This window comes from Rattus rattus, chromosome 2 (assembly GCF_011064425.1).
Source record: "Rattus rattus isolate New Zealand chromosome 2, Rrattus_CSIRO_v1, whole genome shotgun sequence".
In the NCBI taxonomy this organism is placed as follows: Eukaryota; Metazoa; Chordata; class Mammalia; order Rodentia; family Muridae; genus Rattus; species Rattus rattus.
In genome coordinates this window covers 36,480,957-36,498,074 of record NC_046155.1, presented here as the reverse complement: position 1 = coordinate 36,498,074, position 17,118 = coordinate 36,480,957, and the positions used below count along the sequence as shown (strand labels likewise).

Genomic DNA, 17,118 nt, shown 5'->3' with positions numbered 1-17,118 from the left:
ACATGACACAAAGATAACATTCATAGGTCAGCTTGTGGTAGTTGGTTTTCTCCTCCCATGTGTGTTCCAGGGACTGAACTCAGTTTGTCACTCTTGGGCCAACATCTGTACCTGCTGAGCCATCTCTCTGATCTTGGTTGAATTTTCTTACAGTGTTGTAGGCAATGACAAATCTTCTTTAGGCATTGGGCTGCTCTAAACTTAAGGTGTTGTTCATACATACAGACACAGAGACAGGGACAGGGACAGAGACAGAGACACAGACAGAGACACAGACACACACACACACACACACACACACACACACACACACACACACACACACACACACACACACACACAGAGAGACAGAGACAGAGACAGAGACAGAGCACACTAGTGCCCATCAAAACAAGTAAGACCATGCCAAAGTCCTCTCTTTGGCAACTAGAGCTGTCAGGTGGAGGAGCACCGAGATCAGAGCTTCAGTGTCATATGACTCAAGCTGAGAAGAGAATTACAAGTGTCCTAGAATACCAGGTCATACAACTGTGTGCTAGGGCACTGGAGTAGGCCTAAAACTTAACTTTTATGATTCCACTGGAATATGTAAATCCTGGCTCAAATACAGTGTAATCAGATACTAGACAGATACATCTGGTTCATAGGGTATAAAAAACTGTGACTTGAATATACAGAATTAACCCTATTTCTCAAAAGGCAGAAGGGCACACACAACAAAGGTGCAATTTTTTCCTTTTTTTTTTTGAGTTTTTGAAGACAGGGTTTCTCTGTGTAGCCCCAGATATCCTAGAACTTGATTTCTAGACCAGGTGGGCCTCGAACTCCGAGATCCACCTGCCTCTGACTCCCGAGTGCTGGCATTAAAGGCTTGCATCACCACGGGCTACTTACAATCTCTACTCAAATGTATGTATGATAAGATCAACAGTGATTCTCTAGGATAAAATAGTTCAGGGAGGGAGGTAAGTCTGTGTGAAGCAGACATTTTCAGTTTCAGAAATGTGCTGAGCGGATCAGAGGAAAAATGATACAGAGTTTCTCAAAAGGTATTGTGAGGAAATTACGTATTTCAGTCACAGCAACCAAGGGGGAAATGGAGACAAGCAGCTTAGAATATTAAGCTACCCCGTGATGGGTGTGGCAGCTCACCCCTGGAACCTTAGCACTCAGGAGCCTAAGGCAGGAGGGTCAGCTTGAATCTGAGACCACTATGGGGACTTCATGCTGAGTTCCGGGTCAGTCTGGCTAGGGTGAGATTTTGTCTCAGAAAGCCAAACCCAAGGGGCAGGTGAGGCTAGGAAGGCCTGCTGCTCTCCAGAGGACCCAAGTCCAGCTCCCATAGCCATGCCAGATGCTCACAATCACACATAACTGCAGGTCCAGAGGATCCAGCACCTCTCTGGGCTCCAAGTACCTACATGCACATGTATATGCTATACAGACATATACACATCCACAGAAATAAATAAGGACATTTTTAAAAACACCAAACCAACCAGGCAAACAGAGAATTCACTCCCACTACCCAAGAAATTATAAATAGACTAGAAAACATGTACATCTAATTGTATGGAGCGTATGCATATATATAGGTGTCTATAATCTTAGCATATTTACTTGTGAAAATGATTAACTCCATATTCGGATATTTTCCTTTCCAATACATTTAAAGTTATCTCCTTAATTCATGTCTTGACATTTGAACAATGGGAAACTCAAAGAAGTTTTTTATCATATTGAACATTGTTACATGATAAATCCATTTTTTAAAGAGCACTGAAATTTAGAAATATAACATTACAGCATGAGCCCAGTGTGGTAGTGTCTGTCTGTAACCCCAACACTAGGGGTAAGGCAGGAGAACAGCCTGCCTGTGTGTCCGCTTATATTACTTGAAAGTATTCTAAAATCTAGCAGTTTAAAACCACTGACATTTGACCATGAAATGTACACACTCCGAAGACAGGGAATGTGAGCACTCAGGTGGGTAAGTTAAGTGAGGTTATAGTCAGGTGGGTAAGTTAAGTGAGGTAATAGTCAGGTGGGTAAGTTAAGTGAGGTTATAGTCAGGTGGGTAAGTTAAGTGAGGTTATAGTCAGGTGGGTAAGTTAAGTGAGGTTATAGTCAGGTGGGTAAGTTAAGTGAGGTTAGAGTCAAGGTGCTCTCTGGGCTTCGCTCCTCTGACAGCTTGAAGATTCTTCTCCAAGTTCAATTTTGTAATTGTTAGAAGGCTCTGTACATGGACCTCTCTAAAAGGCAAACATCATCACACGAGGAAACCCTCTCTCCCTCTTTACCCTCTGTGTATAAACGCACTCGTGTTTTTACATACATATACACGTGTTTATTTACTACACTTGTAAACATTCCTGGGCACACACACAAACACACACATACACATATGCACACAGGCACATCTCTGGCAAGTTTCAGAAATTGAAAAAAAAAAAATGAACCAAGAAAACATTCCAATTGTTCTTCTCTCCTTAATGAAGCCTCTGGATAAATCTATTAACTCCTTCAGATTCCCAGGTTCTGCCGGCTAAGAAGCCTCTCCTACTAAGAGGTAGCATGAATCGCTTTAGTTAAAGGGTATTATTTATACTCATTAATGCAAGGAAGAAGGAACCTTGGTTCTCAGCAATTCTTTGCAGCCTTTTCTTGGCTAGGAGAAATTTAATTCTCATTATTTCAAGATATAGATGCTTAAGAACAGAAAACTCAACAAAAATATAACTTGATTTTTTTAAAAGTTGTTTGGCTAGATTCAATTACATACCTGAAAAATTCAAAGTTGAGACAAGCTTTCGGCAAGAAAAATTTATCATCTTGTTTGAACCACAGCTTACTCATGGCTGTATCCTGGGACAGAGAAAAGTTTGGTTAGGAAGACAGAGATACATTCCATAAAAGTGTCCGCCCAAAGCACTCTTCGAGTTGAGGGGCAAAGCACATTGTTCTGCAGGTTGCTACCCCACAACCCAGCGAGCAGAGCAGGGAGAAGACTGACAGCTCTGTGACTGAGCAGTCAGCCCTCCTCCCCTTGGATAGGGAGATGAGCATGGTGGGGGAGACAGATGGGAGACAAGAGTACCAACTGCTCTGACATCATCTTTCTGGACACTGGGAGCCCTTTCGGATCAGTGTGTCAGCCAGACTCTAGGGCAGCAGTTCTCTATGCTCAACCTATGGGTTGTGAGCCCTTTGTGTGTGGGGTGTCAGACATCAGAAGTTTATATTATGATTCATAACAGCAGCAATATTAAAGTTATGAAGTAGAAATGAAGTAATTTACGGTTGGGGTCACCAACTATAACAAAGGGATGCAGCATCAGAAGGGTGAGAACACTGCTCTACGGTGATCCACAACCCTCGCTAGCTGGAATTCATACCCTTGTATAGTCTGGCTCTCGTCACCTAGTGTGCCTAACTAACAAAAATGATGGACGGACTCAACAGCATTCTGTCCCTGACATTTAATTCTAAGGCTCCGGCTCCTGCCTTAGTCACTCACTTTCTCCTTTCAGTCAGTCATCTGGGGAAAGCCAGCTGCCATGTCAAACAGCTAGCTCTATGGAGGTGGGAGGTCTACATGTTGAAGACCAAGGCCTGCTACCCACAAACTTGTACCTGGGAAAGAATCCTCCAGCCCTAGTGCAGCCTTCCAAAGAGCAAAGCCACACACAGCACCTGACCAGAACCCCAACCCTCAGAAAGTTTATCTTTGTGGCTTTGAAGCTGGTAAGTTTTAGAATAATTTCTTATGCTGGAGTAGAAAACATACAAAGATGAACAATTTAATAAAACCTTAACTTATTTCACTCATTCTATACCAAGAATGCTATCAAATGTTTATTTTAAACTTTGAAATTCTGCTAGGAGATGTAGTTGATGTAATGTGTTCACCAATTTACTCAGACAAAACATTTAAAAACAGCCCAGCCAGGCATGGGGCACACCTGCAGTGTGGAAACGTGGGGAGGACGGATGAGGCTAGACTCAGCTACACTTGAGCTCCATAGCAAGGCCCTGTCTAAAAATACAAGGACTAGCACATAGCTTAGCGGTAGAGCTCTCGCCCAGAGAGGCAGTCAGTAAACAGTTCCCCCTTTGCTTAACATAACAAATCATCAACATCACCTTAAAAGGAAAACAGACGTCTCACTAATAACGGAGTTGCTTAAGATAAATGAAATTCTGTGTTACTAAACAATCATATTAGGTCATCTGAAGACAAAAACAACCAAAGGGAGGGAGCATCTATAGTCCTGAGGTTTTTTTGTTGTTTTTTTTTTCAGAGCTGGGGACCGAACCCAGGGCCTTGTGCTTGCTAGGCGCTCTACCACTGAGCTAAATCCCTAACCCCCTATAGTCTTGAGTTTTAGTTTGTAAGTTTAGAACCGAGACTATGTTGCGACTTTTCTACAAATTTTGTTGCAACTTTTTTGCAACTTTATCCAAGGTGTGAAATAACAACATGAAGAAAGGAACATTCTGAAAACAAAATGGGAGCCCTCTCATTCACTCTCCCCCTACTTGTAACTCCAGGAGCTCAGAGTGCCACTGTTAGCATCGGAATCTTCCTATTTAGAGCAGTGCGTCCAACAGCCTCTCTCCGTCAGACCGGTTTCTTCCAGGCTTCAGACTGGCTCCTCTCACCCTGACCTTGCTCCAGGCGGCACAAACCCGGTTCTTATCAGGTCTTCAATGGATGTGGAGAAGAGCCTTTCAACTGACTTGATTAGAGCCCTGACTTTATTTCTCTGTAGCAAAGCAATCATCTAGATGGTATGTTGTTCAGTTTTGGTTGTGGTTTTTTGTTTGTTTGTTTGTTTGTTTGTTTACTGTTGCATTTTTAACTTCATGTTATTTCTTGTATTCTTTTACTGCATTTCCATCATCTCTTAGGATGTAACAAATCCTAAATTAACAAATTTCCAAATATAAGAAATTATCTTTATTTCTCCATGTAATAGGTCTGGCCTTTGTTTTTAAAACCACTGATTCTGTGGTATGGTAGCGATCGTGTCCCAACAGAACAAGAGATTCAGGAGCTGAAGCAAGAGGATCCCTTGACCCTCCAGAGTTGGGTAACACAGAAGACACCACCACTGCCAGCCCACGTGTATAAACAAAAAACCAACCAATCACAGATTTAATACATTACCTTAATAAGAGCAGGGTATGGTGTTGCATCTTTTTCTAATGCCAAAATCTCAAAATTTGTAGGAATGAATTCATTCTTTGTTGGAAGTTTAAATTTCCCATTCAGGTCAGCATTTTGCCATTTCTAAATGAATAATAAAATACAGACACATGAAAGCAATTAGTAATATAACTGGAGTTAAGAATACCGTCTTTGGGGGTTGGGGATTTAGCTCAGTGGTAGAGCGCTTGCCTAGGAAGCGCAAAGCCCTGGGTTCCGTCCCCAGCTCCCAAAAAAAAAAAAAAAAAAAAAAAAAAAAGAATCAAAAAGAATACCGTCTTTGGACTGAGGGTGTAACTTGACTGGATCTACAGTGGCTCACACCTGTAATCCTAGTGATCGGGAAACTGAGGCAGGAGGATCCCCAGTTAGACATCAGCCTGGCTGACTTCTTGGCCAGACAGGGCTAGATAATGAGAACCCCTCTCAAAACTACAAATGAATGAAGTAAAAAGAAAGGAAGGAAGGAAGGAAGGAAGGAAGGAAGGAAGGAAGGAAGGAAGGAAAAACAAAACTGGTGCCTCTGTTCACTATGTCAGGGACATTCTCCCATAGTATGTAAAGGTGCCACAGCCAGAATCTACTGATGGATTCTCATGCAACCTGAGTTTATCTTTCTGGCACTAACAGATTTTATACTCATCTATACATTTTTTTTCTTTCTGCAACTTCTAATCAGCTGCTTAAAGAAAAATCTGAGGGGGGCAACATTTGGAATGTAAAGAAATAAAATAATTTAATAAAAAAATAAAAATAGGGGGTTGGGGATTTAGCTCAGTGGTAGAGCGCTTGTCTAGCAAGCACAAGGCCCTGGGTTCGGTCCCCAGCTCCAAAAATAAATAAATAAGTAAATAAGTAAATAAATAAATAAATAAATAAATCTGGACCGTATCCGTTCTAGCTCTTTAAAAACTAATCAAGTGGGAGCTGGAGAGATGGCTCGGTGGTTAAGAGCACTGACTGCTCTTCCAGAGGTCCTGAGTTCAATTTCCAGCAACCACATGGTGGCTCACAACCATCTGTGATGGGATCTGATGCCCTCTTCTGGTGTGTCTGAAGACAGCTACAGTGTACTCACATATATAAAATAAATAGATCTTAGAAAAAACTAATCAAGTACACAGGTATATTTAAATGACACTTTCAGTTATGCCTTCATGTATGACCTGAAATCCAGGCTAGCCAGACTTCTTTCACTTCTGTACTCTTAATTTCTCCACTTACTTTTTTGTATGCAGCTACACACCCATGGTGCTTGTGTGGAGGGCGGAGGACAGCCTGTAGGAATCAGTTCTCTCCTTCCACCCACCATGTGGGTTCCAGGGATTGAACCTGTGCTATCAGTCTTGACAGCAGGTGCCTTAACCACCGAGAACTCTCACCAACCCACCACACTCACGACATGCAAACTGTTAGGTGAGCCAGCAACTCAAGACGAGGGCAAAACGAGACCAGACTGACACATGAAATGGTTCCAGCCACTAAGCGGGACAGAACTCAGGTCTGTGACTGTCGAACCCTAATTTATACACTGTTTATTGACTGTTAAAGGCTCAGGGTCACAAATAAAAGACGTTTTATTATTAAAAACCCAAAGAGGGCAAGCTTTGTAGATGCTGATATTCGATTTCCACATCAATCCTTGGTAGTCTTTTGGCATGGGGAAAGTAGAGAGTTGAGCAAAGATTTTCACCTGCAGCTTAAGTCTCCAGGAAGGCAGAGCTGAGGCTAAGCCTTCTCCCTGCTGTACTTCCAGATAAACTTAAAAAGAATTCTATAGGGCAAGGCTGTTACGGTCTCGATTTGGTAAACAGGAGGCTTTATGGTCACGATTTAACAAACAGGGGCATGGGGGAGTATCTCTTTGTTTCCAGATTATTTCAGACCCAGCACTGACTGGAGAAAGATGAGTTTTCCTCAGTTTAAGAATATGGACTTAGTTACACCCTGAAGGCAGCATAATGTCAGAGATCCCTGAAGTATCAGTGATATATTTTTTTCTTAGATTATTTCTCTTCTTTATGTTTTTAAGACCAGAGACTTGGCTCATCGGGCACTGGCTACACCAGCCTGGACACCTGTCATCCATCCCTAGAACCCATGTGGAGACAGAAGGAGAGAAAAGGCTACACGAAGTTGTCCTAGGATCTCCACAAACATACTATATACACAGAACTTAAAATTTATTTTATGGGGGTTGGGGATTTAGTTCAGTGGTAGAGCGCTTGCCTAGCAAGCGCAAGGCTCTGGGTTCGGTCCCCAGCCCCAAAAAGAAAAAAAAAAATTTATTTTATTATGTCATCATTGAAAAAGAAAGTTTGGGCTGGAGAGATGGCTCAGAATACTGGCTGGTCTTCTGGAGGACTCAGGTTCAATTCCCAGCAACTACATGGTGGCTCACAACTGCCTGTAACTCCAGTTACAGGGGTTCTGATGTCCTCATACAGACATACATGCAGACAAAACACCAATGCATATCAAATAAAAATTAAATTAAAAAAAGAGAAAGGTTCATTACTTGTAATGTTTTCTTTTGAGTAATCCACAGTCAACAAGGCAACCCAGAAAAAGATTCTATGAAGCTAAGCAAAGCCTCGACCACTGATGAATGTGGTAAAATGCACTCTCAACACAGCTGCTTGGAAATAAATCACAACTCTCTTCTGTTGACAACAAGAGCAACCAACCAGACAGTGAGGGCAAAATATGCTTCCTGAAAGCAAGCCAGTGTGCACGCCAGCATGGACTACAGCAGCACTGCCAGCTCCCTGGCCCTGCTTCCTCGCCTCTTGCCTTCCTGGCCTGTGCAGCTCTGCTCACAGCATGCAGTGCTTGGATCCTAAAGCTGGGAGTCTGTTTTGTAGCGCTGGTGGTTTACTAGACACACAGGAAAGTGCCAGAGTGCACCATCACTTCATGAAAAACCCTGCCTTCTGGCTCTCTAGCTCCTCCCTCACTCTTCCCAGGACAATGTGCACAGTGGTGGACCAGCACTCTCTGCACCCTGGGGCTTAGCCTAGGATCAAGGGAGCCCTTGTTCTCATGGTTCCCACCTCAGGCTGAATCGCAGGTGACTTAGTCCTACCTGAATGACGTCCTCCGGGATAGCTTCTTGCTTGTACTGGGTTCCATACCAGTGCTCTGTGCGGTCAGTTTTCCCTTCAAATGATTTAGAAACTATTGCCACCCTAGAGACAGATGGAGAACACAAACAGAAACAAGGCTGTAAACCTATGATACCTATATCATATGTATAGACTTTGACCAATGAAAATGTAAACAATGTTCAAGAATGCATTGAACCAGGTCCTAATTTGCTTTCTGTTGCTGTGATAAACCAAAAGCATGCTGGGAAAGAAAGGGTGCATTCCATCTTCTGCTCAGTGCTTCACTGAGGGATGTCAGGGCAGGAACCTAGGGCAGGAACGGAATCAGAACCATGGAGAAATGCTGCTTACACACTGGCCCTCATGGCCCCCTCTGCTTGCTTTTCAATCACAACTAACCACTGCTTACTGGTCCAACACCCTACACCCACATCAACATCAGGCAAGAAACCAGCCCTCTGACTTGAATATAACCCCATCTGAAAAAGGCATTTTCTCTATTGAAGTTCCCCTTTTTCAGATGACCCTAGCTTGTGTCAAGTTGACAAAAAACCACCTGGGACCTCTTAAAAGCCAATCAACTGTCAGCACGTGCACAGGCTTCTGAGCACGGTCCCATTATCCTCTGTTCACAGCCCACTGATTTTAGTGCAAAACAGGGCAGCTATAGGAGAGATTTTGTCTAGGCATGCTATTCCCTAATTTAAAAGAACAGCTAGGGAAAAAATAGAACAAGGATGGGGATATGGCGCTTGTGATCCCAGCTGAGTTGGACGCTAGCCTTATCTACATAGCTAGACTCTAACAGCAACAAAATCAACGCTATTAAGAAATGATCCTTACAGAAGTGTGTTCCTTCCCAGGATAGCTCGAGCTTAGCGTTTAACAGCTAAGAATGTAGGTCCATCTAATGATCACACAGACTTCACATGTGGGCTGGAGCACAGCTCAGTGTGGAATCCACGACTAGCAGATGTGAGGCTATAGATTCAATCCTTAGCACAGAATTAAAACATCGAGGCTGTTCCTTCCCTGGCAAACCCAAAGCAATCTTTGCTAACTTGTCATGTGTCTGTTCGATGACCAACATACCCCGTCCCCCAACTCCAAAGACAGGGCTTCTCTGTGTAGCCCTGGCTGTCCTGGAACTCACTCTGTAGACCAGGCTGGCCTTGAAATCAGAGATCCACTTGCCTCTGCCTCCTGAGTACTGGGATTAAAGACTTGTGCCACCGTCACCTGGCTCTGTTCTGTGTTCTTTTCCTACCAGAAACTAACACCAAATTTATCTACATCATGCACACTGGTCTTCCTGATGCTGGGGGAGAAGGAACAAGGAGAAATTCCTATCTTGGCCTATTAAGATCTATCTTTGATGAGACACCAGAAATTTCCTAGAAAAGACTTCAAATGGGGGTAGTCAAGAAGCATGATGTTTTGAATGAGAAAGTTCTCTCTAGTCTTGGGCATTTGTATACACAATCCCTGGTTGGCAGCCCTGTTTGGGCGAGGTGTAGGAAGTGTGGTTTTGCTGGAGGATGTATTTCACTAGGGTTGGGTTTAGAAACATTCAGGACTAATGCTGCTTCTAGTTTGCTCCCCCGCCCACCCCCTACATTTGTGGTTCATGCTGTGAGCTCACCACTTCTCCCCCCACCACCACGTTTGCCTGCCATGATGGTCTGTACTGGAAGAATAAGCCAAACACACTCTCCCTTCTGTAGGTTTCCTTGGCCATGGCGTTTTAACACAGCATGAGAAAGTGACTGATGCAAGGAGGCAGAGTGCAGGCAGAATGCCCAAAGACAGACCATGTAAGACTCGCTGGGCTGAGGAGACAGGGCAATAGCGGGGCACTTGTCTACCATGAAAGATGCAGTGGGTCTGATGTCAGGCACCACGGGGGAGAAGGAGAGAAGAGCAAGAGTCTTTTACCAGCAAATTTCTGTAAGCTCGTCTTACCTGCCTCGCACCTATTTAAACTGGAATCACTACATTCCCTCAGCACATTCAGCCCACTGAGTCCAACTCGATAACTAGGTCTATGTCAGCACTTATTCCATCAGTCCTCTCAGGTACTTGGTTGGAGCCTCTGAATGCTGCCCTCGCAGCTGAATGCCTAGTGCTGCCGTCAACACACCCATCTGCTCAATCCTATTCACCGTCAGAATCTCCATTTCTCTTTCCATTTTCATGTATCAAGTGTGTGTGTGGGTTATGGTGGGGGTGGGGGCGGTGATGCATGCATGTGGCAGTCTGAGGAGAGGTGGTGATTCAGGAGTGTGACAGTCCAAGGTGACATGCAAATTGTCCTCAATGCTCCTCCACTTTATTCACTAAGGCAGATCACTCAAGCAAACCCAGAGCTCGTCAATTCCGCTAGTCTCCCTAGCTAGATTGCCTAAGGACTCCCTGGCTCTTCCTCCAAGCCTGGAATTACAAGTGGCCTCCAAGGCCGCCTGTGACTTACATGGTTCTAGCAAGCACTTTAACCGCTAAGCCATTTTCCTAGCTCAGAACCATGATTTCCACTGCACACTCCTTATTGGACTTTCAAAACAGCGATGGCTACCTGTCTGAATTACCTTCTATTTTTAATTCATTCTGCAGAACAAATGTACTTGCCTTTATCAACCGTCTTTGAGGCAGGCACTAATCAGTCAATTCACCTGTTTGCCAATCTGGACTGGTCTACCTGCATTTGATCACGATCAATTCCAGAAAACAAGCTAAATAAGAAGGAAGGAATTCCACAAAAACACAAGAGTTAGCGCTTAAGAGATCAAAGAGCTGTTAGGATGTCCACAAGGAAATGGTGTATGTTGACAGTTCTTGCTCCCTCAGGGCCATAAGGAATCTCAGCAGGGAGAAGCAGGTGCTGCACAAGTCAGGCAGCCTGAATTTCATCCCTGGAACCCATGTAAAAGTAAGGAGAACTGACTCCATCAAGCTGTCCTCTGACCTCCACAAGCACTCTATGGTAAGCACATGCCACCCCCAGTGGAGGACTGGAGAAAAGGAGGATTAGGCGGGAAGGGGGAGGGGAGATGGAATGGAGGGAGAGAATGAAGGGGAAGACAGCTGGAATTCAAGAGCATTACAGGGCAGTATGGAAATGTAGTACAGTGGAAACTTCCTATAGACAGGAAGGCAATCCCAATGAAGTCTCTAAATAATGAGGGAGACAGACACCTCCTGACTGTCACTTGTTATTAAACAAAGCTCCCAGTGCCAGAATTGGGTTTCGTTCAATTGAATTGTCCGAAAGTGTTCCATGGAAATTCCCAAACAACCCAGGCTGTGGCAACGACAATAGGTTGCTCTCCATTCCTGAAGACAACACCCACACAACTCTGGAGGTAGAGCTGGTGCCTACACAGAACCTTTGCCCCAATATTCTAGTGTCGATGACATGGAAAGGCACTCTGCTGGCTACCGAAAGAGAAAAGTAAACACCAACCCAACCACAAAACCTTTGCTCTACAATCTGTCCTACCTGTAAAATATGCTAGGGCAAAGGTGTCACAAACCTTGTGGGAGTAACCAACCCATGTCTGATTTGATTTAAGGCCCACTCCATGAGATGGAACCCATTCCTGACATTGCTTGGATGGCCAAGAACCAAAGTCTAGATAGTCCAGAGACCTGGGGCAAAAGTAAATACTACTACTGGTCTTTAAAGGAAAACATAACAATAGAACAAGTCTAATGCATCAGTGCCTTATTCAGCCATCATCAGAGACGCGTCCTCCTGAGGCAGACGGGAACAAATGCAGAATACTTCAGCCAGACTCCTGAATGTGTGAACGAGAGTCTCTGATTCTAGTGCCTTCTCTTTGACTCTTTCGTTTCGTTTGTCTGTTATCTTGTTTTATCCAACTTTGACATGATGGTTTTTGTTTTATTTTATTGTATTTCATTTTATTATGTTGGGTTGTCATCTCCTAAATGCCTGTTCTTTTCCAATAAGAGAGAGAGAGAGAATGGATCCAGATGAGAGAGGAGGTGGGGAAGAACTGGAAGAAGAGGGAGGGAAACTATATTAAGTTATATGGTATGAGAAAAGGATCTATGTTTAATAAGTGTGAGGGGTGGGGGCCCTAACTACATACATTAAAGGACATTATGGTTTCTAGGGAGTGACTTCTTGTGAGACTTTTGTAATTGATGCCTGAGAGAAAAAGAAGACAACAGAAGACTAGAAAGCGGCCTCCCGGGCAACTGTGTCGAATCCAGTTACTCTAAAGACATGAGTCCAGCCTGGAAAGTGGAAACCTGGATGTGGCAGATACACTGCCTCTCGTTCTTTGAAGTCTTGCCAAAGTCTCGGTGAAGATCTAAATTAGCAATTTAGCCTCTGCAGGCTTCGGTTTCATTATTTTTCCTCCAAAGGAGATTCATTTGGGTTAACTTACTTCTCCAACTAGTGGACTTCTACAATTTCATAAACAGTTAGGTTTCTGTTTCTGGGGCTGGGAATGAACCCAGGGCCTCATACGCCTCATACACGCTAAGTACATGCACTCTGCTACACCCGCAACCCCACAATCTAGATTTTTAAAAGATAAATGTCAAACAAATAAAAATTGTATTGACGAAATAAAATCAAAAAATCACAACAGAAGAAAAGTGCTGAGGAGACCCCGGATCGTGACAAGTGCTGGAATGTGTGTCTGTCTGTCTGTGTGCTGCATCTTCTTAACCACAGAACCCTGCCGCCAGTCCGCAGATGTGTTTCTTAAACTAAGAAGGAATCAAGCAAGAAAAGAAAAATAAGCTGAAAGCTAGAGGAAAAGTCAGTCAACTTTTCTTGAACGCTTACCATACCAGCTTGAATTCTGCAAAGATAAACACAGTTCCTATCTAGAGGAAATAAATGCATACTTAATAGAATGCATGGCTTAAAGCAAACTGTGCTAAGCTAATTCCGTGTTAAGAGACTATTTCTCTCTTACTAAATAAACTATCTTTGGAAAACACCCTGGACCTGTACACTGTGCAGATGAACCAAAAACAGAAGAAAGCTTAAGCCCAAGATAGGAGGTCAGACATAATCCCAGCCCCAGGCACAGACCATGTGTTCTCTGCATACAAGGAAATAGCAAACACAACAGCCACAGCTCTCTGTCTCTTGGAAAAGCCTGGAGGATATGAAAAGAGGCAGGGCACTAGAGATGGGCAAATACTCATGTTTTTAAAGAAAAAGGAACGGGACCTGAACACTATAAACCAGTAGATTAAGCACAGACTACTGAGAATTCTACAGCCAATGCTTAAGCTATGAAATAGACAAGAAGACAGGTCCTGAGTGGATTCATCATGAATAACAAGTCCCAATTAATAGAATTATTTACGACTTAAACTAGGAGCACAGCAAAGACCCTTTTTGCTGCACAGTGACAGAGTATGACACAGACACCAACTGCTCAAGCATGAGGTGAGGATGAACTAGACACAGGCGGAACCCACTGACCAGCAAACAGTATCAACACTCAAAAGAAACTTCTCTACCTTACCATTGACGAGCTCCCGCTCATCCAAGGAATTTAGACCGGGATGGAGATTATTTAGGCAGTACAGAGTAAGAGCAGCACACTGAGGGGTCACATTAAATAACCTCTCACGTTCTTTCCACTCTGAGCATTTCCTTCCCCAGGTGCAATATTTAACTTGTCTCAGCGGGATTTTAAAAAGTGAAATGTACCTTTGAGCAACATAGTTCCTGCCTGGCAACTAGCAAGATTATCCTAGGCTGTTCTGCACTTCCTTAGTGACCTGGTGCAGTTACAGTGACAGCAATCAGAGAAGTCTTAAAGTCTAATTGCACAAGATAGCAAATTTAGGAACATGCAATTTAATCACAAGTAAAGGCTCTAATACATGCACTCCCAAAAACGCTGGTACTGACTTTAAGCAGCAATATAAGCTATGAGTTTTTTCAGGTCTCTCTTTCTCTCTCTCTCTCTCTCTCTCTCTCTCTCTCTCTCTCTCTCTCTCTCTCTCCTGTGTCAGTGTGTGTGTGTGTGTGTGTGTGAACATGCCATGTATGTGGTGGGTACTGCTACATTGTGCATGTATGACCAGAAGAACTTTGGGAGCCACCTGAATGTGGGTTCCAGGGTTGAAATTGGATTGCCAGGCGTGCACGGAGTGCACGTTTACTTGCTGATACATTGTGGGGCCCTGCTCTATACCCCATGCTGACCTCAAACTCACTATATACCCCAGGCTAACCTCAAACTTGCCACCATATCCTGATGTTCTGTAGTTTCTGTGTGGAGGTCTTGTTTAACTTTGGGTTAAATGCCTAAGTATTTTACAGTTTTGTTGCTTTTAATAAATACTTTAACATTTTCTGTGTTGCTATGTACAGAGATGCAGTGGAGTTTAGGAGTCTGACCTCACAGCCTACACCTCCTGCTACATCAATGATAGCATCTGATTCATGAAGACTCTACCTCATCCCTGTCTAGGAACGAGCAACTTCAGTTGCATTAGTATTTGTCAACTTTAGATTCGGAAAAAAAGGAAAGTTACTGACTTTTCCATTCTTCAGTATTTACGTGAATTATCTGCCGCTGAAAGCATATGGGTGACTAGCTCGTATATCTTAGCTTCTTTAACAACGAGATTTTGAGTAAGATTTTTCCATGTCACAATCAGATGTTGAGTAGTTGAGGATTAGACAACAGCCATGGCCTTAGAACAGGAGCCAGGCAAGTGCACACATGTGACCTCAGCGCCCAGAAGATGAAGGCAGGAGGCCGGCGTAGGGGCCATAATTATCCTCATTTACATAGTGAGTTGCTGGCCAGCCTGGACCATGGGAGGGAGGCTGTCTCAAACAGTCTGGTATGGTTGTGCATGCCTGTAATTCTGGTTCTTAGGAGGGAGAGGTGAGAGGAACCATGCAGCTTTGAAGCCAGTCTGATTTACACAGCATTTATAAGCCAGTCAAGGCTATAAAATGAGACACACACACACACATACACACACACGCACACACACACACCCTTCAAAATACAGAACTCAGGCTAGAGAGATAGTGCAGTGGTTAAGGAAACTTGGATTTCTTCTGGGGAACTTAAGCTCAGCTCACAGCACCCACACTGGGTGACTGAAAATGGCCTGTAACTTAAGCTACAGGAGATCCAATTCCCTCTGACTTCCAAGACTACCCTCACACATGTGGCACACACGACACAAAGACACAAATAAATTAAATCAAAATAGATCTTAAAAACAAAGAAACTGGGCTGGGGAGATAGGTCAAAGGTTAAAAGCACTGACTGCTCTTCCAGAGGTCCTGAGTTCAATTCCCAGCAACCACATGATGGCTCACAACCATCTGTAATGGAATCGATGCCCTCTTCTGGTGTGTCTGAAGACAGCAACAGTGTGCTCATATACATAAAATAAATAATTCTTTTTAAAAAAAGAAACAACACAAGATAGACTATAATATGTTATGATTGTATACACAAAAACATTTAATCTCTGTATGATCTTATAACATATTTTCACTGAGAAAAATTTCTAAACTTTGACCCTTAATGTATTTTTTTGAGAAAAAACCCTAAGGCATTGTATTAACACTTAACATGATCTGATAATAATCACACTAATCTGAACATATTCTCCATTTCATCACTAAATAAAATACTCAACTAAATTCTGGCTACACATGGACAGTGTCATCGCTGTGCTGGGTGAGAGGACACCCGGCCTGTGTATACATGGCTGTCTGACCCCTCGCCTGGTGGGAGACTCTTGCACTCCCTGCTATGAGAGGCTAAGAGCATAGGGAAGCGGAGTCTGAATCGGCTTGGTTTTTCTTTTATTTATTTCTACCACTGGACTTTAAGGAGAAGGGAGGAGGGAGCAGGGCTACAGCTGAGACTGACCGTGGACTGAGGGCGGATGGCTGAAGCTTGCTGTTGTCATTATACCACACTCTACCCGTGCAATCAACTTGCTTGTTTGTTTGTGGTATTTTGAGAGGTTTCATGTGACCCAGGTTAGCCTCAAACTCACTATGTAATTGAGGCTGGCCTTGAATGTTTGCTTGCCAAGTGCTGGACTTATGGGTGAGCACCATCAGGACAGGCTTGCAATCATACCTGACTTAAAAAGTTCACAGGCCTGTCTTGGTGGTGCACACTTATAGTCCGGCACTCTGAAAACAGAGACAGGTATATTTTTGTGAGATTAAGGCCAGCCTGATCTACATAGTAACTACCAGACCACCCAAGGCTACACAGTGAGATCCTGTCTCAAAAGTAAGTTAAGTACATAGAAATAAAAGTGTTTTATTCACAAGTATAAATTTTTAGCCTCTAACCATGAGAAAAATTCAGTAACAGTAAAACCTGCAGATGACTCACCGGACATTTTCTGGTCTGAGTTTATCAAGAACCATGTCTATCAAGTCGGGTCTAAATTCTTCCAGTAAATATTCAGCTGTGAGCACTCCATTTAGGGGATAATACTTTGAAAAAGTAAAGTATAAATGATTAATATTTGAAGGCTATCACAGACCTTATTAACATAAGCAGATATATAACATAATACAATATACTATGTTTATTATTTTATATGCCCCTTGTTAGCAAGGTTCTGTCCCCTACCACACCTTTCTCTTTTGGCATGTTGGGGACTAAACCAGGGCCCTGTGCATACTAGGCAGACCTTCCTCAAGTCTTCCAGGCCCGACCTGCCCCATCATTAAGTCTCATACATGATGATTCTGCTAAGTACACTGCCAATCTTCATACATACTTACATTACTGACACTAAGATAAG

The 17,118-nt window shown here is 43.3% G+C and overlaps 1 protein-coding gene across 1 annotated transcript in view; it reads right to left on the bottom strand.

Annotated features, from left to right (window-relative positions):
• The window catches only part of Ide (insulin degrading enzyme), a 116,937-nt gene that overhangs the window by 49,141 nt on the left and 50,678 nt on the right, over positions 1-17,118 (bottom strand). The window contains 4 exon segments of the mRNA XM_032891853.1: positions 2,783-2,865; positions 5,171-5,293; positions 8,295-8,397; positions 16,701-16,804. Of these exon segments, the coding sequence (XP_032747744.1) occupies positions 2,783-2,865; positions 5,171-5,293; positions 8,295-8,397; positions 16,701-16,804 (413 nt within the window).